Raw genomic sequence first — 24,622 nt, forward strand, 5'->3', positions numbered from 1 at the left:
AATTCGCGGGTGATTTTTTAAAATTGGACCATGACATTGACAAGCAATGGCCTGCTCTTTTCGAATGACGTCACGTGATCTCAAAAATCCAATCTAAAGCACAAGGCACATTTACGGTCAATACAGCCTTAGCTAGAACGGTTTGCCAGATTCAAACTGCGAACATCTGCAACAAGCGGCAAACGTGCAACTGCTGGGTCATGTCCCTGTCAAAATATCGAGTGAAATAAGATGTACTTAAAAATAAATGCCAATAATATTGTCATTTTGTAACCTGACTTTCGACAGCGCAAGTACAAGAAGGAGTACGAGGCAGACAAGGGCAAGCATATTGGGGCCCAGAGCCTGCAGGACGACCCCAAGATGGTTCACTCAATGCGTGTGGCCAAGATGCAAAGTGAGCGCGAGTACAAGAAGGGTTATGAGAAGGGCAAGACCAGCTACCACACGCCACTGGACATGCTGCAGGTCGTGGAGGCCAAGAAGGCCCAGGCCATGGCCAGCAACGTGGACTACAAGACGCGGCTGCACAGCTACGTGCTGCCACCCGACTACATGACGGGACAGCACGCCCGCAAGGCCTACGACCTGCAGAGCGACGTGAGTGTGCATTCCCACCGGCCTCGTGCGTATCACTGAGAATCATCACCAGAGGCGGGTCACAGGGGATTCATGAAACAATGTCTTGTCTTTACACAGTCGCTGTACAAGTCAGACTTGGAATGGATCCGAGGGTGTGGATGGATTCCCACCGAATCCCTGGATGTAAAGAAGGTTCAAAGAGCAGGGGACATCCTCAGCGAGAAGAAATACCGGCAGCACCCGGACACCGTAGGCTTCACAAGTGTGATCGACTCGCCCGTCATGCAGCAGTGCAAGCTCAACGCCAACCAGACAAACGACGTGAGTTCATCAGTGCGGTGTTTGGGCTGAGTCTCTAAGTGTTCACAGCATTCAATACAATAAGTAAGTTAGTGAAAGGCGATCTGAGTGTATAATGTATCTGCATTGACAGCGCTTGTACAAGGAAGCCTGGGAGCAGGACAAGGTCAGCATTCACGTCATGCCTGACACTCCACAACTGCTGCAGGCAAAGGTCAACACCTACAACCTGAGCGATGTGAGTACCATTTGTAATAGAGACATGGGTTTATTTTATTTTTATACACGTATAAATTAATGTCATTTTTCATGTTTTCTTCATGATAATTTGTTTTTTGTACAGATATACTACAAGCATGACCTGGAGCAGATGAGAGCAGATGGATATGACCTGAGGCTGGATGCCATCTCCATTAAAGCTGCAAAGGCCTCCAGGAACATTGCTAGTGATGTGAGGTCCTTCATCTCATGAATAAACTCATGGGAACTAATGTTCGTGGATTAATGCATCAAACACATTAATACGATTTTCTTGAGCGATTTTGAATACGTTTGTATTACTTTCAGGTCAAGTACAAGGAGGCATTTGAGAAGGCAAAGGGACACCACGTGGGCTTCCAAAGTCTGGAAGACGATCCCAAGCTGGTCCACTCCATACGCGTTGCCAAAATGCAAAGTGATCGTGCGTACAAGAAGGATTTTGAAAAGAGTAAGACAAACTACCACATGCCTTTGGACATGCTGAACCTCGTCATGGCCAAGAAGTGCCAGGACATGGTCAGTGACACCAACTACAGGCAGAGGCTGCACGACTGGACGTGTCTGCCGGACCAGACCAGCGTCGCCCACGCCAAGATGGCCAACGAGCTTCAGAGTGATGTAAGATATTTTTTATGTTCCTGTTTACTCATCTATTCTGTTTTCCTCAGTCGTCTAACAACACGGCATTCTGGTTATGTCACCCTAGACGCTGTACAAGTCAGACTTGGATTGGATCCGGGGGTGTGGCTGGACTCCGGTTGGGTCCCTGGACAATGTGAAGGTTCAGAAAGCAGGAGACATCCTGAGTGAGAAGAAATACCGGCAGCACCCAGATACTGTAGGATTCACGAGCATCAGTGACTCGCCCATCATGCAGCAATACAAGCTCAACGCCGACCAGATCAATAACGTGAGTGCAATAGTGCTGGACTTGGGCTGAGACTGTAAGTGATTCCAGCATGCAATACTCATCCAAGAAAAGAGCAATCTAACTCTATAACATTTATGCACTGACAGCGCTTGTATAAGGAAGCCTGGGAGCATGACAAGATCAGCATTCACGTCATGCCCGACACTCCAGGGCTGCTGCAGGCCAAGGTCAACTCCTACAACCTGAGCGATGTGAGTGGTTCATATAGTCCGCGATCACACACAGTTTATGAGCAAATAAAATATGTATATCCTGCTTAACTGATCGTATCTAAACAAATGTTGAGCAAATGGTTGGTTCGGAATAACCAGACATAGGTCACCCTCTCTATTGGTCCTAACTGATGACATCACATTTCTCTCTGCACGTGAATGGAGTAGCCTGTGGTCTAGCTACATCACAGGAATCGTTTGTTTCAGGTTTGCTACAAAAAAGGACTGGAGGAGCAGCGTGCTCTAGGCTGTGACGTGCGAGCAGACGCCATCCCCATCCGAGCGGCCAAGGCCTGCAGGGCGATCGCCAGTGACGTGAGCTCACACCGCCGCACCGCCCTGCCTTCACAGCAACGAGCCACTACCCTGTGGCCACAGGCTGAAGGACGTGTGCCTCTTTCTTTTGCAGGTCAAGTACAAGGAGGCTTTTGAGAAGGCAAAGGGACACCACGTGGGCTTCCAAAGCCTGGAAGACGATCCCAAGCTGGTCCACTCCATGCGAGTTGCTAAAATGCAAAGCGATCGTGCGTACAAGAAGGATTTTGAAAAGAGTAAGACAAACTACCACATGCCTTTGGACATGCTGAACCTCGTCATGGCCAAGAAGTGCCAGGACATGGTCAGTGACACCAACTACAGGCAGAGGCTGCACGACTGGACGTGTCTGCCGGACCAGACCAGCGTCGCCCACGCCAAGATGGCCAACGAGCTGCAGAGCGATGTAAGATCTCAATTATATATGTTTTCTGTTTGTTATTCAAGCAGTGGAGAACACCAAGTAATTTCTGATGTTATTTTGTTTCTCAGACTCTGTACAAGGCAGACCTGGATTGGATCCGGGGATGTGGCTGGATCTCGGTTGGGTCCCTGGACAATGTGAAGGCTCAGAGAGCAGGAGACATCCTGAGCGAGAGGAAATACCGGCAGCACCCAGAGACCGTAGGCTTCACCAGCATCACCGACTCTCCCGTCATGCAGCAGTGCAAGATCAATGCCGACCAGATCAACAACGTGAGTGCTGTGCTTGACTTGATATAATTTCTGAAATGCTCCTACATCCAATACTCATGCGAGTAAAAGGTAATCTAACTCCCAAACGTATCTGCACTGACAGCGCTTGTACAAGGAAGCCTGGGAGCAGGACAAGATCAGCATTCATGTCATGCCCGACACTCCAGACATGTTGCAGGCCAAGGTCAACTCCTACAACCTGAGCGATGTGAGTCATTATGATATGAATGTTTTTGATATTTTACGTTGGATTTGGAAACCAGTCGCACTGTGTCTCACACTTCTGGCATCGATCTTGCTGAGATCACAGCGGTGGTTATCGTGAAATCAAATATGAAAGTTCAATATTATTCTTGCATTGCATTTTGCCTCGACTGTGTCACATTTCTCTATTTTGCAAGGCGATTCCACTCTCTGAGACATGTCCACCACTGCATGCAAAGAGCTCCAGGAGACAGTGTTGAGTCGCAGCAGCGCCCATTTATGAATGCACCGACATGGCCAGCAACGAAATTACACACGATCACAACTCATTCAGCCCACATATACAGCACCCTGTGCCCTTGCTTTCTCACAAAGGATCATACTCCGCGTTGTGAATTTAACAGTTTACATATCAAATATCATTCGCTATTACAGGCATGTCTCTTATAGCGTTCAGGATGCATTCTTGGAAAGCGGAGCGCGATACGAAACAACGCGATACGATGTCATAACACAGTTACAATGGAGATGCATTACCGACAGCGCTATTTTTTACCTATCAGCGGTATCGGTGATCGCCTTAATACTGATACTGTACACATGATAAATATATTCAAGCATTTTATAAATAAAATATTAACTTTTAATGATGACATGAAAAAATTACAAAAAGTTATCTGCCAACCAGTGCTTTCGTTTGGAGCTTGCGTAAGATTAACCACCATCTGCCGTAAACACACGTTCCGTGGGAAGCCTTCAAGACTGGCGGGCCGAGGCTGGGGCACTGATTGGCCCAGCGCCACGGAGCGTCAGCGACTCTCACTGGTTGAACTCGTGGCTCTGAGAAACGAGGGAGCGACGCGCACTGCGTGTTCTCGCTCAGGAATTTTGAACCATGCAGGAATTTTGAACGGAGGAATTTTCCTCCAGGACAAAGACCGTACGTAATAAGGAAATTGCATTATAAGAGTCAGCGCAACGAGAAATATGCCTGTATTATAAACAACCATACTCTTTGGTTCTTTCGGTAAAGTCACGTAGGAAGAAAAATAAAATGAAATAAAAATAATATCTTCTTGGTTCTTTCGGTAAAGTCACGTAGAAGGGAAGTAATAAAACAACAAAAATAAAACATAACAAAACAATTCTCACGACGTTTCGGCCACAACGCAAGCCTATATGTATGCTCCAGGCACGTGTGCTGTTTCATTCAGACGCTGTCGCCTCGACAGACCTGGTTTCACCTGGGGGCGGCTGCTTGCGTTGTGGCCGAAACGTCGTGAGAATTGTTTTGTTATGTTTTATTTTTGTTGTTTTGTTGCTTCCCTTCTACGTGACTTTGCCGAAAGAACCAAGAGAATGCTATTAACAGCACGCACGATTATATTTCACCGGCATCTTCTTGGTTCTTTCGGTGGAGTCGCGTAGAGGGGAAGTGGTAAAATGGTCAAATTAAAACATAGTAGGGTGGTTCTCGCGACGTTGCAGCCACAGCGCAAGCAGCCGTCCTCGGGTGAAGAATGAAACACCACCGAGCTTGGAGCGTATGTTTAAGCTGGGTTGGAGGGGGGAAGAGGAGCGCCTTGACAAAATAATTTGCATGTCAAGAGGAATTTAGCATATTTATTGGAAATTCACCTGAGGACGGCTGCTTGCATTGTGGCCGAAACGTCGTGAGAATTATTTTACTATGTTATATTTTTATTATTTTATTACTTCCCTTCTACGTGACTTTACCGAAAGAACCAAGAAGATGAATCCCTGCAGTCACGAAAGCTTTAAATCGAAAAAATAATATATCACGACGTTTCGATCGCAACACAAGCGGTCGTCCTCAGGCGTAAAAAATAATCCAGCAGTGGAACTGCTGAACCAGGAAGAAACAGCGAGAGAGCCGTTACAACAAGAGGTTATATATGTGGCGAAGGGCAAGCAGCCAGGGTCTGAGCTGGAAAGGAATTCCATCCCCTCACGCAAGCACGTCAGTTGTGTTAATGGGGGAGATTAGGGAGAGAGATTAGCATGAAATGAGCTTCTGTTGCCGTGTAAGAGTATCGCCCCGTGTATGCGCATAACAGCAGTGTTAATGGGAGATTAGCACTATGTTGATATGTTGATGGGAGAGATTCGGCAGAGAGATTAGGGAGATTAGCAAGTTAATGTGTTGTCTATGTGTAACACAAGCTAGAAATAACCACTGTATTAACTTTAATAATATCTATTATAAATACTATATATGTGAATTATGTTGCATTACAATTAAGGATTATATTTAGATTTAAATTAAAATATCAGAGCTCCGCATGCATGCTACATTCCTCTCATTGCCCTGCGTGGCTTGGAGCCCACTGTCGGTCTTGTGCCTGCCTGCGCATGTCCATTGGAAGACGGAGAGCCCAACGCATTGCTGCCCATCTGATCGAAGCCAATCGCGGCCCAGCCCTGTCCACGCTGCTATTACGCAATTCTCGCATTACACTTAAGAGGATATTGATTATTTATTCAGGGACTCTATATCCAATTTCAGAAATTAATTGCGTGAATATTTATTTTCTAGAAATACTACAAGCACAGTCTGGAACAGATGAGATCCGATGGATATGATTTAAGGTTGGATGCCATCTCAATCAAAGCTGCAAAAGCATCCAGGAGTATCGCCAGTGACGTAAGCACCTCCCTCACATGGGGCCCACCCCTGTCGCTGCTAACTTTACATGTTATGTCTACATTATGAGTTTGCGTTCCCGCACATTATTGGTTATTTACAAGTATTTTTTTTCTCTCCAGTACATATACAAGGAGGCTTACCGCAAGCAGAAGGGACACCACGTGGGCTTCCGAAGCCTGGAAGACGATCCCAAGCTGGTCCACTCCATACGCGTTGCCAAAATGCAGAGTGACCGTGAATACAAGAAGGATTTTGAAAAGAGTAAGACAAACTACCACATGCCTTTGGACATGCTGAACCTCGTCATGGCCAAGAAGTGCCAGGACATGGTCAGTGACACCAACTACAGGCAGAGGCTGCACGACTGGACGTGTCTGGCGGACCAGACCAGCGTCGCCCACGCCAAGATGGCCAACGAGCTACAGAGCGATGTAAGGCCTTATTTTAAAATGTGTTGTTATTATTATTATTTGAACAGTGGAAAGGAATTTATTTCTCTGACATGCTTTTGTGTCTCAGACTCTGTACAAGGCAGACCTGGATTGGATCCGGGGATGTGGCTGGATTCCGGTTGGGTCCCTGGACAATGTGAAGGCTCAGAGAGCAGGAGACATCCTGAGCGAGAGGAAATACCGGCAGCACCCAGAGACCGTAGGCTTCACCAGCATCACCAACTCGCCTTTCATGCAGCAGTGCAAGCTCAACGCCGACCAGATCAACGACGTGAGTGCATCAGTACTGTGCTTGGACTGAGTTTCTAAATATTCCTTGCATGCATTACTCATGCGATAGGAGGATGAGAAGGATAATTTAACTCCGTTGTGTATCTGCACCGACAGCGCTTGTACAAGGAAGCCTGGGAGCAGGACAAGGTCAGCATTCACGTCATGCCCGATACGCCACAGCTGCTGCAGGCCAAGGTCAACACCTACAACCTGAGCGATGTGAGTACCTAGGTGTGAGAGACTCAATTTTATTGTTCGTATTAAAATTTATTCCAATTAAATGCATCTGTCTATATCACAATATGTAGTTTTTTTACGTCTAATTTCATTCCGTAATGATTATATGTACAGAAATACTACAAGCAGGGTCTGGAGCAGATGAAAGCGGATGGATATGACCTGAGGTTGGACGCCATTTCTATTAAAGCTGCAAAAGCCTCAAGGAACATCGCCAGCGATGTAAGCAACCTTCCACTCATTAGCGGCAATTGAATGCTTACTATTGTGTTAACTTAAAAAGTTACAACCCTTCTTGAGCCATACATGATTTTTCAAGATTCTAACTGCTATAGTAATACAACAACTGAACTTTTTTATGGGCTGGCAGAGCCAAAGAGTCGTTATTGACAGGTATATTTTCCAGGTGACAACCAGGCCATGCAGATTCTTCCATGGAAGGTTGTGTCTCCTCCACTCCTACACAACTACAGAATGAAACCAGACAAGGGCAGGGGTCATAGGACTCCCTCATATACAATTACATTTACATCGCGTCTCAATTTAACCACATCTCCAGACGCTTCACACGAAACGTAAAGCATTCAAAGGGTATGAATAGGTAAAAGAAACAGAAAAAAATAAGATTTAAACATTTTATCCATATGCACATGAAAACAAATGATGTTGGAGGTTTGACTTGAACAACGGCAGAGTCTCAAATGCATGGAGTTTAAATGGAATTGAATTCCAGAGCCTAGATAGGAGAATCCGAGAAGGGGGACCTTCAAGGAATGAAGGTTGTCTGTGGGCTTTATCACTGGAATGGAGATAACGTGCCAGAGAATCGAGTGAGATAAGAGTGGAGAAGTAGCCAGGGGCAAGACAAATGCCAATAAGAGCCACTGAAATATTAAATTGAATTTGAGACTTGACAGGAAGCCAGTGCAAAGATTGCAGTGCAGGAGTGCTATAATCACATTTTCACGTTTGAGTGAGGAGCCTTGTATCGAAATTCTGAATCATGTGTTATCTTGAAAGGAGGGAATTTGAAATACCATAGAAGAGCGAGTTTAATTGGTCTAGGCGAGAAGTAATAAAAGCGTGGATATAGGCCTTAGCAGACAGTGCAGGTAAACATTGCCGTGTCGACTCAGTGTGACGCAGGTGGCAGTAAGAGTCCTTGCAGACTCGGGAGATGTGGCGGGTGAACATATCAGGGTACAGGAGATCCACACTCGACTTTGAGATTTTATTTTGACACTTTTTGTTTCACCAATCTGAAGGATCTCAGTTTTGGTAGTATTTAAAAGAAGAAAGTTTGAACCAATCCAGTTTGAGATTGCATTAAAACAAGCTCAAAAATTGGACATTGCAGATGAATGAGAGAAGTCCATAGAGACGTACTGCTGGGTGTTATCAGCACAGATCTCATGTGCCACCTTTAAACTTGATATGATTGCACCAAATTGAAGGAGGTAAATGGGAAAGGCAGTGGGCCAAATAAGGAGTCATGTGGTACCCCATTGATTTAACAGTTTTAGAGAGGAAGATTTACCCTAAAATGAATCATAAACAAAATAATTTATGGTAATAAGATAACCCAGAGAGTAATATACTTACGTATCTCTGAAGGCACTGAAGCCTGTGGTCTAGAATACAGCTGTGAGATCAATGGGGACCAGAAGCATAAGAGACCCATGATCATAAGAGACTAGGAAGCCATTGACCACACCTAAACATTGTCTCTGTAAAAGTGGCCTTGTTGAAAACCAAACTGCAATAGGTCATAGAGACCATGGATGGCAAGGTGATTAGGTAGAAATGTAAAAGTATTCTTTTCCAGAACCTTCCCCAGAAAAGACAATTTTGAGATAGGGTAGAATTTTTTTAAAGTAAGTCAGGGTCAACATTAGATGTGTGAGTATAAGAGTGGCAGTAGCTTGTACCGGTAGAATGAATCCATTGACCACCCAAGTGATATGGTGATAGAGAGTGGGTAGGCAGTGTGCGATGAGTTTTCCGAGACCCAGATCCATGATGGAAGTAGACATCTTCATTTTGGAGAAGATGTTGGGTAATTAAAGTTTGTGTGACGGCTTATGGGATGTCACGCTTGGGGGGGGGGGAGAAAGTTGAGGAAAAAGGAACAGGGGAGGCATTGTGTGATGCCAGTTTTCCACTTCTAATTTGTTTCAAAATCATGGATGAATTTTTTTCATGAAAAACTATATCTTCAATTAGATTTTCACCAATTGCTGCTTACTTTACGGTCATAGGAGATACTAAAGGCTGCGCTTTTAATATTCTTGATCAAATGTTTGTGAGGTTTGGTATTCTATCATCTAAGCAACCCTAAGTTTACAAGAATTAATTTAATGTTTTAATAATTTTTTGATCAACATTCATTATTTTTTCAGGTCAAGTACAAGGAGGCTTTTGAGAAGGCAAAGGGACACCACGTGGGCTTCCAAAGCCTGGAAGATGATCCCAAGCTGGTCCACTCCATGCGCGTTGCTAAAATGCAAAGCGATCGTGCGTACAAGAAGGATTTTGAAAAGAGTAAGACAAACTACCACATGCCTTTGGACATGCTGAACCTCGTCATGGCCAAGAAGTGCCAGGACATGGTCAGTGACACCAACTACAGGCAGAAGTTGCACGACTGGACGTGTCTGCCGGACCAGACCAGCGTCACCCACGCCAAGATGGCCAACGAACTTCAGAGCGATGTAAGGTTTTGTAATTGCATATTTATTGTTTGCCTTTCATTCTCATTGTTATTCATGCAGTGGATAACACAACATCATTTATTACGTATTTTTGTTTCTCAGACTCTGTACAAGGCAGACCTGGATTGGATCCGGGGATGTGGCTGGATTCCGGTTGGGTCCCTGGACAATGTGAAGGCTCAGAGAGCAGGAGACATCCTGAGCGAGAGGAAATACCGGCAGCACCCAGAGACCGTAGGCTTCACCAGCATCACCAACTCACCTTTCATGCAGCAGTGCAAGCTCAACGCCGATCAGATCAACGACGTGAGTGCATTGGTGCTCTTCTTGGCCTGCTTCTGCACATTTTTGCCAGAATGCATGACTGTAACACTCCAATTTACACCACCCCCCCCCCCCCCCCGCTTAACTTAATTTCTCTGCAACATCCTCAACTTATTGATACCCAATCCTATATGATGTACTGTGTACCTCACCAAAACCTACTCGAGATTTAGGAACTTTACCATTAAGGCTCAAATTAGTTACCTTCTACAGTGAACATTTAGGTGCCAAATGGCGCCCAAATGTTAGCGTCCCTGACTGGTTATAGTCTCTTTCATGTGTACTCTATTCGTATTTTCCCCCCCACATACCATGCTTATGGCAACTATTTGTATACAAATGAAAACAATTTTGACATGATAACCTACTACTAATAATATATATAGTATAATACACGAAGTAATATATCTTAATATATCAATAATAAGCATTTGCTTCTCACATTGATGGTTGGACAGTATAGATGTGCAATGGGCTACTGAGCATCCTTTGTTAATGTTCTGTACCACGTTACGATCCACCATCCCATCTCTTTGCTTCGATTTAGGTACTTTCACTTTATGTTCTAGTTTTCAGGAACGCATCTTGGACGTAAACTGGAGTATGCCTTTACTTACATTAGTTAAGAAGGAATGTAATCAAATGTCTCAACATGTTCACACAAACAGCGCTTGTACAAGAAGGCCTGGGAGCAGGACAAGGTCAGCATTCACGTCATGCCCGACACGCCACAGCTGCTGCAGGCCAAGGTCAACACCTACAACCTGAGCGATGTAAGTTCATGGCAGATGGATGTTAATCATATGTTCACTTACAAGGGAGCGATTTATTTATTATTAGCACACACATATATACAGTATATACAATATAATGCATCAGATTTCTATGGGTAATTTTGATATTTTTTTCTAGAAATCCTACAAGCAAGGTCTGGAGCAGATGAGAGCGGATGGATATGACCTAAAGTTGGACGCCATCTCCATTAAAACTGCAAAAGCCTCCAGGAATATCGCCAGTGATGTGAGCAGCTCCCTGTCATGAAGAGTCACTGGCTGATCACCCCCTTTACTTTCCGCTTGACCAATAGCTTGTAATGTAATGTTTAATATCTTTGCAGTACATATACAAGGAGGCTTACCGCAAGCAGAAGGGACACCACGTGGGCTTCCGAAGCCTGGAAGACGATCCCAAGCTGGTCCACTCCATACGCGTTGCCAAAATGCAGAGTGACCGTGAATACAAGAAGGATTTTGAAAAGAGTAAGACAAACTACCACATGTCTTTGGACATGCTGAACCTCGTCATGGCCAAGAAGTGCCAGGACATGGTCAGTGACACCAACTACAGGCAGAGGCTGCACGACTGGACGTGTCTGGCGGACCAGACCAGTGTCGCCCATGCCAAGATGGCCAACGAGCTGCAGAGCGATGTAAGGCCTTAATTACATTGTTTCATTATTATTCGAACAGTGGAAAGGGATTTATTTATCTGACATGCTTTTGTGTCTCAGACTCTGTACAAGGCAGACCTGGATTGGATCCGGGGATGTGGCTGGATTCCGGTTGGGTCCTTGGACAATGTGAAGGCTCAGAGAGCAGGAGACATCCTGAGCGAGAGGAAATACCGGCAGCACCCAGAGACCGTAGGCTTCACCAGCATCACCAACTCGCCTTTCATGCAGCAGTGCAAGCTCAACGCTGACCAGATCAACGACGTGAGTGCTTTCGTGCTGTTTCTGGACCGATTTTGCAAATTTTTTCCACGTGAAATACTCACCTGAGCAAAAGGTAATCTGACAAACGTATGTGCATTGACAGCGCTTGTACAAGGAAGCCTGGGAGCATGACAAGGTCAGCATTCACGTCATGTCCGACACTCCAGGGCTGCTGCAGGCCAAGGTCAACTCCTACAACCTGAGCGATGTGAGTAGCAGAGTGGGAGAAAAAAAGCTGTATAAAATTGTAGAGGTACTAGAAATTGCAGTAACCTTTCAAAGTAACGTTTTAATAAATTAATTAAGTTATATTTTTGCTAAACTATGAATACCCATTGTACAGAAATACTACAAGCAGGGTCTGGAGCAGATGAGATCCGATGGATATGACTTAAGGTTGGATGCCATCTCAATCAAAGCTGCAAAAGCATCCAGGAGTATCGCCAGTGACGTAAGCACCTCCCTCACATGGGGCCCACCCCTGTCGCTGCTAACTTTACATGTTATGTTTACATTGTGAGTTTGTGTTCCCGCACATTATTGGTTATTTACAAGTATTTTTTCTCTCTCCAGTATACATACAAGGAGGCTTACCGCAAGCAGAAGGGACACCACGTGGGCTTCCGAAGCCTGGAAGACGATCCCAAGCTGGTCCACTCCATACGCGTTGCCAAAATGCAGAGCGACCGTGAATACAAGAGGGATTTTGAAAAGAGTAAGACAAACTACCACATGCCTTTGGACATGCTGAACCTCGTCATGGCCAAGAAGTGCCAGGACATGGTCAGTGACACCACCTACAGGCAGAGGCTGCACGACTGGACGTGTCTGCCGGACCAGACCAGCGTCGCCCACGCCAAGATGGCCAACGAGCTGCAGAGCGATGTAAGGCCTTAATTACATTGTTTCATTATTATTCGAACAGTGGAAAGGGATTTATTTATCTGACATGCTTCTGTCTCTCAGACTCTATACAAAGCAGACCTGGATTGGATCCGGGGATGTGGCTGGATTCCGGTTGGGTCCCTGGACAATGTGAAGGCTCAGAGAGCAGGAGACATCCTGAGCGAGAGGAAATACCGGCAGCACCCAGAGACCGTAGGCTTTACCAGCATCACCAACTCACCTTTCATGCAGCAGTGCAAGCTCAACGCCGACCAGATCAACGACGTGAGTGCTGTGCTTTACTTGATATCTTTTATTAAATGCTTCTACATGCAATACTCATGCGAGTAAAGGATAATGTGACTCTAAAGTGCAGTAGATCATCGATAATTATTCGGCGGCTTCGGTAAGGGAAGGGGCGCCGTATTTTATAAAATGCTGTATAATCACGAATTATTATTTCAAATAGCTGATTTTTGCACATTCTTGCCTAACATTACGTTTTAGGTGCTGTGTTTGTTTTTATGTGTTTTAAATGTGTTTACTATATGAAGTTGGCATAAGTAATCATACAAATAAACAAAACAAAAATATCCTACTGTAAAAAGTGAGTGTATTTACTGTATCGTACTTAACACTCTAATCTCAAAGACTGCATGCGGTGATATACGTACTATGCTCTTGTTTCAATAACCATGTGTTTGACGATCGCCGGACTGGTTACAGCCTTTGGAGCGGTTTTTCCGGTTTAACTGGATAGGCCCGGGACCGCCGGATAATGTTGGAAGCCAGATAATGTTGGAAGCCGGATAATGTTGGAAGCTGGATGAATGCACGCCGGAAAATCGATGATCAACTGTATGTGCATTGACAGCGCTTGTACAAGAAAGCCTGGGAGCAGGACAAGATCAGCATTCACGTCATGCCCGACACTCCAGGGCTGCTGCAGGCCAAGGTCAACACCTACAACCTGAGCGATGTGAGTTGGTATGAAATTAAAGGTCTTGATATTATACTTTGGCTTTCGTGTTTCATGTGTGGAATACATTTAACACGTTTCCAGCTAATGGTGTTCATATATATTTTACAGAAATACTACAAGCAGGGTTTGCAGCAGATGAGAGCCGATGGATATGACCTGGGATTGGAGGCCATCTCTATCAAAGCTGCAAAAGCATCCATGAACATCGCCAGTGATGTGAGCCCCATTCTCTTGTGTTATTTTAGGGTGGGGTTACGATCTATCCTTGCCGTGCAATCAACTACAGCACATCTTCATATGCATTTGATTAAATATTTATGTATTTTTTTCAGGTCAAGTACAAGGAGGCCTTCGAGAAGGCAAAGGGACACCACGTGGGCTTCCAAAGCCTGGAAGACGATCCCAAGCTGGTCCACTCCATACGCGTTGCCAAAATGCAAAGCGATCGTGCGTACAAGAAGGATTTTGAAAAGAGTAAGACAAACTACCACATGCCTTTGGACATGATGAACCTCGTCATGGCCAAGAAGTGCCAGGACATGGTCAGTGACACCAACTACAGGCAGAGGCTGCACGACTGGACGTGTCTGCCGGACCAGACCAGCGTCACCCACGCCAAGATGGCCAACGAGCTGCAGAGCGATGTAAGATCTTGTTTTATGTTTTTGTTTACTCATCTATTCTGTTTTCCTCAGTGTCTAGCAACACAGCATTCTGGTTTATGTAACCGTAGACGCTGTACAAGGCAGACCTGGATTGGATCCGGGGATGTGGCTGGATTCCGGTTGGGTCCCTGGACAATGTGAAGGCTCAGAGAGCAGGAGACATCCTGAGCGAGAGGAAATACCGGCAGCACCCAGAGACCGTAGGCTTCACCAGCATCACCAACTCACCTTTCATGCAACAGTGCAAGCTCAACGCTGACCAGATCAACGACGTGAGTGCATCAATACTCTGCTTGGACTGAGTTTCTAAATATTCCTTGCATGCATTACTCATGCGATAGGAGAATGATAATTGAACTCCTTTGTGTATCTACACCCACAGCGCTTGTACAAGGAAGCCTGGGAGCAGGACAAGGTCAGCATTCACGTCATGCCCGACACTCCACAGCTGCTGCAGGCCAAGGTCAACACCTACAACCTGAGCGATGTGAGTACCTAGGTGTAGGAGATAAGGACCTGGATTAAGTTTACACGATTAGCTGGTAGTGGTTGATATGGAGAATGAGTTGGAAGCTTGGTATATTCGACAAATTGATGCAGTAAAGTACCTCGTATTATATAAAAAGTGTTCTTGTTGTACAGAAATCCTACAAGCAGGATCTGGTGCAGATGAGAGCAGATGGGTATGACCTGGGGTTGGAGGCAATCTCCGTTAAAGCTGCAAAAGCCTCCAGGAACATCGCCAGTGATGTGAGTACCTATCTCATGTTATTGCATGTTCACACCTTTTGCTGACATGTCTCTATGAATTTATGAATTGATGTATTCATCTGTGTTAATTTCTCTATAGTACCTATACACGGAGGCTTACCGTAAGGAAAAGGGACATCACTTTGGATTCCAAAGCCTGGAAGACGATCCCAAGCTAGTCCACTCTATGCGCGTTGCTAAAATGCAGAGCGATCGTGAATACAAGAAGCATTTTGAAAAGAGTAAGACAAACTACCACATGCCTTTGGACATGCTGAACCTCGTCATGGCCAAGAAGTGCCAGGACATGGTCAGTGACACCACCTACAGGCAGAGGCTGCACGACTGGACGTGTCTGCCGGACCAGACCAGCGTCGCCCACGCCAAGATGGCCAACGAGCTGCAGAGCGATGTAAGATCTCAATTATATATGTTTTTTGTTTGTTATTCAAGCAGTGGAGAACACCAAGTAATTTCTGATGTTATTTTGTTTCTCAGACTCTGTACAAGGCAGACCTGGATTGGCTCCGGGGATGTGGCTGGATTCCGGTTGGGTCCCTGGACAATGTGAAGGCTCAGAGAGCAGGAGACATCCTGAGCGAGAGGAAATACCGGCAGCACCCAGAGACCGTAGGCTTTACCAGCATCACCAACTCACCTTTCATGCAGCAGTGCAAGCTCAACGCCGACCAGATCAACGACGTGAGTGCATTGGTGCTGTTCTCAGGCTGAGTCTCTAAGTGTTACCAGTATGCAATAGTCTCTCTGTGTGTGAAAAATGTAACCTGACTCCATAATGTACCCGTACTCACAGCGCTTGTACAAGAAGGCCTGGGAGCAGGACAAGGTCAGCATTCACGTCATGCCCGACACTCCACAGCTGCTGCAGGCCAAGGTCAACACCTACAACCTGAGTGATGTGAGTACCAGGGTGTGACTGAGAAGTTACTTTAACGCGTCACATAATGTATAAAATAACACTTGAGATGTGTTACTCTCTTATTTCCAAGAAGTGGCATGAAACCCAACATCATGGAATAGTGTCTTCTCCGTAGATGAGGCTATTCGTGTAAAGCTCGCAGCGCCAGGGCTCTGTAGTTTCATACGGTAGGTTTTTAGTTTGTGGTCCCACTGGCAGACTCATGTGTTTTAAAGCACAAGAGTTATTCCTTCTTGAAAATGAAAGTCTTTTGGGATCAAATTCTTCCTGCCAGAATTACAGCCGTCACTTGCACTGTGCCTGAACACAATGTCTGGTGTAACCCACACCCTGTCCATGTGAATCAGTACAGTATTCATATTAGGCAATGAAATGCATTACCTGCTTCTCGGTTGCATGGTATATTCCATATATCATACATTCAACTGGCATCAATAACATTTTAAACTCTGAATTTTCGTTTGCTGTTTGTTTGTGTCGATTGGCATGTTAGAAGACGTGTGCGTATAATATACTGTTTGTTTGTGATGTATTTTGTTATCACCACACAGAAATGCTACAGGAAAGGCCTGGATAAAATGAGAGCGGATGGATACGACCTCAAGTCGGACGCCATCTCCATTAAAGCAGCAAAGGCCTCCAGGGACATCGCTAGCGACGTGAGCAACCTTCCACTCATTAGAGACAACTGAATGCTTACTATTGTGTTGACTGAAAAATGTACAACTCTTCTTGAGCATCTCCATGCATATCGTGGGCCGTCGCTGGCTGATCACTCCTTGATTTGCTGCTGAATCTGTTATGTTGAAGTAGAATGTTCATCAGTGGCCCAACTTAAATGAAAGGAAAATTATAATTATTCTCTCACCTAGTTTACAGGTTTCCAGTTTGATCCCAAACCCTGACAATACCAGTTGTATATTTGGAGTGCGCATGTTCTCTCTCCCCATAGTCTCGTGGATTTTTTTCCAAGTCATCCGGTTTTTCCCTACACATTTAGCAACGTGCGTTTAGATTATTTGGCTGCAGATATAAATTCCCACATGTGATGATGTAAGCCACTTCGATGAGCTATCATGTGTGGCCAGATCACCACTGAAAGAGCTCAGTGGGCTTTACTTGATGAAATAGTTTTGTTTGGTTTTGACTCATTGTTCCTGTGATATCATGACATTGAATTAAGAAGTCGGGTCAGGTGACGCCGGTTATTTTGACTCCATAGTTTCTGCATTGAAGATGCTTGACACAATTCCAAGTGAAACGCCGTATCTAATTTTCTACATTTTCTTGTGTGAATTATTTTTTCAACTTACCAGTGAGTTGAAACAATAATTTTTGGCACATTAAACGTTTATATGCGTGAAAATGTATTTTGTAAAAAATTGTGATTCGTATATTCAACGTGTATAATTATTTTGCAGTATATCTACAAGGAGGCTTACCGCAAGGACAAAGGACACCATTTTGGGTTCCGAAGCCTGGAAGACGACCCCAAGTTGGTACACTCCATACGCGTTGCTAAAATGCAAAGTGAACGTGAATACAGAAAGGATTTTGAAAATATTAAAAACAGTAACCACATTCCTTTGGACATGCTGAACCTCGTCATGGCCAAAAAGTGCCAGGACATCCTCAGTGATGTCAACTACAGGCAGAGGCTGCACGACTGGACGTGTCTGCCGGACCAGACCAGCATTGCCCATGCCAAGATGGCCAACGAGCTGCAGAGTGATGTAAGTCCCTTTATGTTTCTGTTTGTGCATCTATTATATCGTTTTTCAGTGTCCAGCATTTCTGAATTTTGGTTCGTGTCACCATAGGCCCTGTACAAGGCAGACCTGGAGTGGCTGCGGGGATGTGGCTGGATTGCCAATGAATCTCTGGATATGAAGAAGTCTCAGAGAGCAGCAGAGATTCTGAGTGACAAAAAATACCGGCAGCATCCAGCCACCCTAAGCTTCACCAGTGTGAATGACTCGCCTTTCTTGCTGCAGTGCAAGCTCAATGCCGACCAGATCAACGATGTGAGTTCATGAGTGCTGTGTTTGGGCTGAGTCTCTATGTGATTCTGGTATGCAATACTCATGCGATTAAATGACCATTTGACCCACTAACGTATATCTGCACTGGCAGCGTTTGTACAGGGAAACATGGGAGCAGGACAAGATCAGAATTCACGTCATGCCTGACACGCCACAGATGCTGCAGGCCAAAGTCAACACCTACAACCTGAGTGATGTGAGTACCTGGGTGTGAGAGATAGGGACTTAGATAAGTGCATTGCAACCTCTTCTTGGTTCTTTACCGAAAGAACCAAGAAGATGAATCCCTGCAGTCACGAAAGCTTTAAATCGAAATTTGCATTGCAACCTGTGTGCTGCGGAAAAGTCCTGGGTGTGCCACGGTACCTTCGGAATTATAGGAGAGGAAGAGAACCTCAAATTCTCATATGCCGCCCGACTGATTCAGAGTGAGACCTCTGCTGTCAAACCGGAGCTGGTCATTAGCACACTGTCCAGGTATGGAAAATGTCCACTCTCTTCACAACGGCTCTATCACCAATAGGGAGTTAAGGGGTGGAGTTTTTTATGGCACAAAATACCCAGATAGTTGTCTAGTTTTGGTGGGGCTGATTGTAAGACCCCACCTCTCAGTATCAATCACCAGATCATCAGCATTCATAACATGGTTAAGCAATACGGAGCCATTCCTTGACCACACCCGGGCATCCATCAGAATCTCATTGTATTCCAAGTTGAACAGTGAATGGCTCTGACTCCTGGCCACAGAGCTTTACCCGGGCCTGCCCACCATCATGAAGGCCCTTAATGATTGTGAGCAGAGAGCCTGGGATGCCGCAAGCATGAAGAACTGCCCAGAGCCCAGGCCTGTTGATAGGCCTTGACCAGGTCAATAAATCAGAGATGTACGTCATGTTGGAATTCCCTACATATCTGCTGTAGCAGACCGACATAGAATATGGCATCCCTGCAGGATCGCCCTGGCCTGAAACCACGTTGGGGCTCTGCAGGTATCTCCTCAGAGACACACACAGACACAAAGACACATAGACACGAATCTACTCACGCAGCTAGGAAAATTAACATGCTGACATGATTGGCTTTACCTGTTCTTCTCTATATCACACTATATTACGATTGCCAAGTCTCGTATTTCTCTTCATTACAATGTGTGTTTCTCTTGCACAGAAATCCTACAGGAAGGGCCTGGAACAAATGAGAGCAGACGGCTATGACTTGGGGTCAGAGGCTATCTCTGTGAAAGCTGCAAAGGCTTCCAGAATTATCGCCAGTGATGTGAGCACCTCATTCCATGTCACTACATATTTGTTCTCTTTATTGCTTGATGGGTCATTGTAATATTATTAAGCTTGTTTACCCAGAAAAAAACTCACTGAGTCTCAAGACTCAGAAGGTTCCTGCTGAGTTTTTGCAGTTTGCGGCAAAGTTTTCTTTGTGTTTTTCAATTGAGTATTTTTTTGTTATTTGGCAAATTTAGATTTTGATGCCAGCACACAGTAGCGTATTCTTCTTTGCATATTGTCAGAGGACCTTTAGTGTCCACTTTGAGTGAAGCAGTCAGTGCGTGGTATTTTATGCTTAGTACACCTGCAGAATGAACCAGGGCCGCCTAACGGATTGCACCACGAGCCTCAAAGAAGCAGGGAACATGCTACCGCTGGACTATGTAACCGCTATTTGAATTATTTGTATTTATTGTGATTATATTCTTCTGATTTTTATACAGTACATATACAAGCAGGCTTATGAGCATGACAAGGGCCAGCTCTGTGGGATTCGCAGCCTGGATGATGACCTCAGGATGGTCAATGCCTTGCGAGTTGGCAAACTGCAGAGTGACCTTGAGTACAAGAAAGATTTAGTGGAAAGTAAATCCAACTTGCACATTCCTACGGACATGCTGAACCTCGTCGTGGCCAAGAAGTGCCAGGACATGCTCAGTGACACCACCTACAGGCAGAGGCTGCACGACTGGACGTGTCTGCCGGACCAGACCAGCGTGGCCCATGCCAAGATGGCCACTGAGCTGCAGAGCGATGTAAGTTCCTTTATGTTTCTGTTTCTTTGTGTGTGTTTTGTATTATTTTTTCGTTTATACTACTGCAGAATTCTGGTTTATGTAACCCTAGACGCTGTACAAGGCAGACCTGGATTGGATCCGGGGATGTGGCTGGATTCCGGTTGGGTCCCTGGACAATGTGAAGGCTCAGAGAGCAGGAGACATCCTGAGCGAGAGGAAATACCGGCAGCACCCAGAGACCGTAGGCTTCACCAGCATCACCAACTCGCCTTTCATGCAGCAGTGCAAGCTCAATGCCGACCAGATCAACGATGTGAGTAGACATTTTTATTGATGTGTAATTCCTGTTTTTCAATGTGAGAAATAATTCCATATTGAGGCATGTTGAATGTTAAAGTCTTAACTTTGTTCCTCAAACAGCGCTTGTATAAGAAAGCCTGGGAGCAGGACAAGATCAGCATTCACGTCATGCCCGACACTCCACAGCTGCTGCAGGCCAAGGTCAACTCGTACAACCTGAGCGATGTGAGTGCACTTGAACTAATTGTTACTGATATCATGTGTTCACTCATTATGATGTTATTTAATATAAGGACTCTATAGATTACAGGCTTCAATGGCTAATTCTATCAATATTTTTCTAGAAATCTTACAAGCAGGGTTTGGAGCAGATGAGAGCGGATGGATATGACCTGGGGTTGGAAGCCATCTCCATTAAAGCTGCAAAGGCCTCCAGGAACATCGCCAGTGACGTGAGTACCTCCCTGCCACAAGACATTGGAGTGCCCCTGCTTCTGTAGAGCATCCTCTCCGTTTAATGGAATAAAAATGATTAACTTATTTTCATCGTTTATCTCTTCAGGTCAATTACAAAGAAGCATATGAGAAAGAAAAAGGGCATTACATTGGCTTCCAGTACTTGGATGATGATATCAAAATGCTTCACTCGACACGAGTTGGTAAATTGCTGAGCAATCTTGAATATAAGAAAGATTTTGATGAAAGTAAAGGGAAGTTTCACATTCCTACGGACATGATGAATGTTGTCATGGCCAAGAAGTGCCAGGACATCCTCAGTGACGTCAACTACAGGCAGAGGCTGCACGACTGGACGTGTCTGCCTGACCAGACCAGTATCGCCCACGCCAAGATGGCCAACGAGCTGCAGAGCGATGTAAGTCCCTTTATGTTTCTGTTTGTGCATTTATTCTACAGTGTTCCAGTGTCCAGCACTTCTGAATTCTGAATTATGTCACCATAGGCCCTGTACAAGGCAGACCTGGAGTGGCTGCGGGGTTGTGGATGGATTGCCAATGGCTCATTGGATATGAAGAAGGCTCAGAGAGCAGCAGAGATTCTGAGTGACAAAAAATATCGGCAGCATCCAGCCACCCTAAGCTTCACCAGTGTGAATGACTCGCCTTTCTTGCTGCAGTGCAAGCTTAACGCCGACCAGATTAACGACGTGAGTTAATCAGTTCTGTGTTTGGGCTGAGTCCTTAAGTGTTCACAGCATTCAATACGTACGTCAGTGAAAGGCGGTCTGAGAATATAATGTATCTGCATTGACAGCGCTTGTACAAGGAAGCCTGGGAGCAGGACAAGGTCTGCATTCACGTCATGCCCGACACTCCACAGCTGCTGCAGGCCAAGGTCAACACCTACAACCTGAGCGATGTGAGTTGATGTGACGACTTGGTTGGACGCACATCTGCAGTGTTTTTGCAAAATTGGTTCACTTTTCGTTTTTTTGGCGTCCTTCTAGAATTGTATGTTTGTTCGGACAATGTAAACACCTCCGTGAATAGTTATCAAACGTACACATATTATTTGAGATGCTTACAGATCCTAGTTGCGTCTTGAATTGTATTATTTTTTCATTTTGCAAAGCTCATAACCTTGCCTAATTCAAGATGTAAGTACAATCGTATCCATTACAGTTATTTAATGGTGCTGTTTGAAGCTGGCTACTTGACACTTTGGGCCTTTGGGCCCACGCTCAGCAACCTTGTTCACCAATTTTCCATGAGCAGTATATGCTGGGTAGGTGTCAGTAACTGATTAACCATTAGAGTAAAATGTAAAATATTTTCAATGTCATAGGTAAAGTTTTTTGTAATATTCTGGAAATTATTTAAACTATCCAATAATATTATGACGAAATGCTTTCCACCTTTGAAGATGACTTGTGTTGATGCCTGCCGTGCGACTGTTTCTACAGAAAAGCTACCGTAAGGATTGGGAGGAATCCCGAGCCCTGGGTCATGACGTGCGCTTTGATGCCATCCCCATACGAAGTGCCATGGCCTCCCGCGACATCTGCAGCGACGTACGCATCTCTCTCGCACAGCACCGGCCCTTACAAATCGTTGGCTCATTGGGAAACTAGTGAACGATAGATGCAGCTCTGTGAACCGGAATGCTGCTGCCGTTGTACAAGCTGCTGCACCTGTGCTTTGTGCTGTTGCTGGTGATGCGATCCGTGCTGCTGCTGTGCATTTGCTGTTTCTGCTGCTGTGCATTCTGCTGCTGTTGGTGTTGCTGTGTGATTGCTGCTGCTGCACAAGCCATCCCAGTCTACAGCAAGTGGTTGGTACAGAGTCGCAATCTGTGAGCATCGCAGCATCTGTACACACCAGTAAACATTCACTATTGCAATCTAGATTTGAAGTTTTCGTGACTGCAGGGATCCATACTCTTTGGTTCTTTCGGTAAAGTCACGTAGGTATAAAATAAAATAAATTAAATCACTATGTTTCGATTGCAACACAATGATGATGATGATTGCTTGTGTTGCAATCGAAACGTCGTGATTTAATTTATTTCATTTTATACCTACGTGACTTTAGCGAAAGAACCAAAGAGTAGAGTATTCACTATTGCTTTACATTTCCACTTTGTGGTCGACGGAGAACACAATTTAGAGCCTAAAACAAGCCAAACAAAAATCAGCGCAAAAACAACTGCATTACAGAAGCAATCAGAAATATTGCACAAACATAAATCAATGTAAGATTAATACATTTACTTTTATGAAGGTTGGTTCAGACAAAAAAGCTGTTCATAGCAAAATTCAGTCGTAGAAACATTCACATGGATTTAGGGCAGGGGTGGGGAACGTCCGGCACGCCGGCCGTATAAGGCCCGCAAAATCATTTGGTCTGGCCCTGCCAAGGCAACCGCAGGCGGGACTCGAAATTCAATAAATCTAGCAGCAAACCTGGAAAAGCAGTTGTGAGTAGAAAAAAGGTTCCCCACCCCTGATTTAGGGTGACTGTTGCACCAATATGTAAACAGACAGGGACGTGTCAAATACAAATGCAAGTGATGTTTTCTCAAATAATTTATCAATCCTATAGTTATAATTCCCAATGCTGTTATAATGTTGACCCGCCATTGCGTATGATTCCACGTGTAATGCAGTACAAGTACAAGGAGAACTATGAGAAGGAGAAGGGCCAGCACTTAGGGATTGCCAGCCTTAAGGATGATCTCAGGATGGTCAACGCCTTCCGAGCTGGCAAACTGCAGAGCGATCTCGAGTACAAGAAGAATTTTGATGATAATAAATCCAAATTCCACATTCCTACGGACATGATGAATGTTGTCATGGCCAAGAAGTGCCAGGACATCCTCAGTGACGTCAACTACAGGCAGAGGCTGCACGACTGGACGTGTCTGCCGGACCAGACCAGTGTCGCCCACGCCAAGATGGCCAATGAGCTGCAGAGCGATGTAAGGTTTTGGAATTGCATGTTTTTTTGTTTAAAGAAAAAAATTTGATTCAGCAGTTCAGTCGATTCATGTTTAGAAACGCGTTCTCTGTAAAAAAAAAAAATGTATTATTTTGATTGCAGCACACAGTTCCAATGTACGACCAGAGTATCGATCAGTTTCTCAAACTCCAGTCCTTATGAACCTCCACAGGTTGGCATTCTGAGATTGCCAAGAGATACATGCAACATGTCGACGCTCGATCTGTATGGGAAATATTGGTAATAATGAAAATCTGCATCATTGTCGGCCTCAAAGGATTGGAGTTTGAGAAACATTGGCATAGATGGACACGGCGCGACGAGCGTCCTGTGCGGAGTAAACATACAGATTTAAAGGAAGCCGACCATTATTGTTATGATGGCAACTTTTTGTGTTCTCCCCTGCACAGGCCCTGTACAAGGCTGACCTGGAGTGGCTGCGGGGTTGTGGGTGGATTGCCAATGACTCTGTGGATCTGAAGAAGGCTCAGAGGGCAGCAGAGATCTTGAGCGAGAGGAAATACCGGCAGCACCCGTGCAGCGTTGGCTTCACGAGCGTCACCAACTCGCCCGGCTTGCTGCAGGCCAAAATAAGCGCAGCGCTCATGAACAATGTGAGATATTGGTTTTCATATGCATGTTCTGATATGTGTTATTTGTAAACTTAGGTCTTCTAAAAGCTGAGTTTTATTCTATTTATAAC

The 24,622-nt window shown here is 45.0% G+C and overlaps 1 protein-coding gene across 1 annotated transcript in view; it reads left to right on the plus strand.

Annotated features, from left to right (window-relative positions):
* The window catches only part of LOC144934387 (nebulin-like), a 99,967-nt gene that overhangs the window by 28,402 nt on the left and 46,943 nt on the right, over positions 1-24,622 (plus strand). The window contains exons 31-80 of the mRNA XM_078860081.1: positions 289-600; positions 700-903; positions 1,016-1,120; positions 1,226-1,333; positions 1,450-1,761; positions 1,850-2,053; positions 2,161-2,265; positions 2,494-2,601; positions 2,696-3,007; positions 3,094-3,297; positions 3,401-3,505; positions 6,059-6,166; positions 6,289-6,600; positions 6,689-6,892; positions 7,009-7,113; positions 7,246-7,353; positions 9,531-9,842; positions 9,945-10,148; positions 10,835-10,939; positions 11,079-11,186; positions 11,284-11,595; positions 11,677-11,880; positions 11,984-12,088; positions 12,224-12,331; positions 12,454-12,765; positions 12,847-13,050; positions 13,640-13,744; positions 13,856-13,963; positions 14,080-14,391; positions 14,481-14,684; positions 14,795-14,899; positions 15,055-15,162; positions 15,263-15,574; positions 15,661-15,864; positions 15,977-16,081; positions 16,654-16,761; positions 17,524-17,835; positions 17,923-18,126; positions 18,236-18,340; positions 19,312-19,419; positions 19,871-20,182; positions 20,274-20,477; positions 20,585-20,689; positions 20,809-20,916; positions 21,027-21,338; positions 21,426-21,629; positions 21,737-21,841; positions 22,386-22,493; positions 23,588-23,899; positions 24,330-24,533. Of these exons, the coding sequence (XP_078716207.1) occupies positions 289-600; positions 700-903; positions 1,016-1,120; positions 1,226-1,333; positions 1,450-1,761; positions 1,850-2,053; positions 2,161-2,265; positions 2,494-2,601; positions 2,696-3,007; positions 3,094-3,297; positions 3,401-3,505; positions 6,059-6,166; positions 6,289-6,600; positions 6,689-6,892; positions 7,009-7,113; positions 7,246-7,353; positions 9,531-9,842; positions 9,945-10,148; positions 10,835-10,939; positions 11,079-11,186; positions 11,284-11,595; positions 11,677-11,880; positions 11,984-12,088; positions 12,224-12,331; positions 12,454-12,765; positions 12,847-13,050; positions 13,640-13,744; positions 13,856-13,963; positions 14,080-14,391; positions 14,481-14,684; positions 14,795-14,899; positions 15,055-15,162; positions 15,263-15,574; positions 15,661-15,864; positions 15,977-16,081; positions 16,654-16,761; positions 17,524-17,835; positions 17,923-18,126; positions 18,236-18,340; positions 19,312-19,419; positions 19,871-20,182; positions 20,274-20,477; positions 20,585-20,689; positions 20,809-20,916; positions 21,027-21,338; positions 21,426-21,629; positions 21,737-21,841; positions 22,386-22,493; positions 23,588-23,899; positions 24,330-24,533 (9,264 nt within the window). The remainder of the gene's footprint in view (positions 1-288; positions 601-699; positions 904-1,015; positions 1,121-1,225; positions 1,334-1,449; positions 1,762-1,849; positions 2,054-2,160; positions 2,266-2,493; positions 2,602-2,695; positions 3,008-3,093; positions 3,298-3,400; positions 3,506-6,058; positions 6,167-6,288; positions 6,601-6,688; positions 6,893-7,008; positions 7,114-7,245; positions 7,354-9,530; positions 9,843-9,944; positions 10,149-10,834; positions 10,940-11,078; positions 11,187-11,283; positions 11,596-11,676; positions 11,881-11,983; positions 12,089-12,223; positions 12,332-12,453; positions 12,766-12,846; positions 13,051-13,639; positions 13,745-13,855; positions 13,964-14,079; positions 14,392-14,480; positions 14,685-14,794; positions 14,900-15,054; positions 15,163-15,262; positions 15,575-15,660; positions 15,865-15,976; positions 16,082-16,653; positions 16,762-17,523; positions 17,836-17,922; positions 18,127-18,235; positions 18,341-19,311; positions 19,420-19,870; positions 20,183-20,273; positions 20,478-20,584; positions 20,690-20,808; positions 20,917-21,026; positions 21,339-21,425; positions 21,630-21,736; positions 21,842-22,385; positions 22,494-23,587; positions 23,900-24,329; positions 24,534-24,622) is intronic.

Source organism: Lampetra fluviatilis, chromosome 10 (genome assembly GCF_964198595.1).
Source record: "Lampetra fluviatilis chromosome 10, kcLamFluv1.1, whole genome shotgun sequence".
NCBI classification, from domain to species: domain Eukaryota; kingdom Metazoa; phylum Chordata; class Hyperoartia; order Petromyzontiformes; family Petromyzontidae; genus Lampetra; species Lampetra fluviatilis.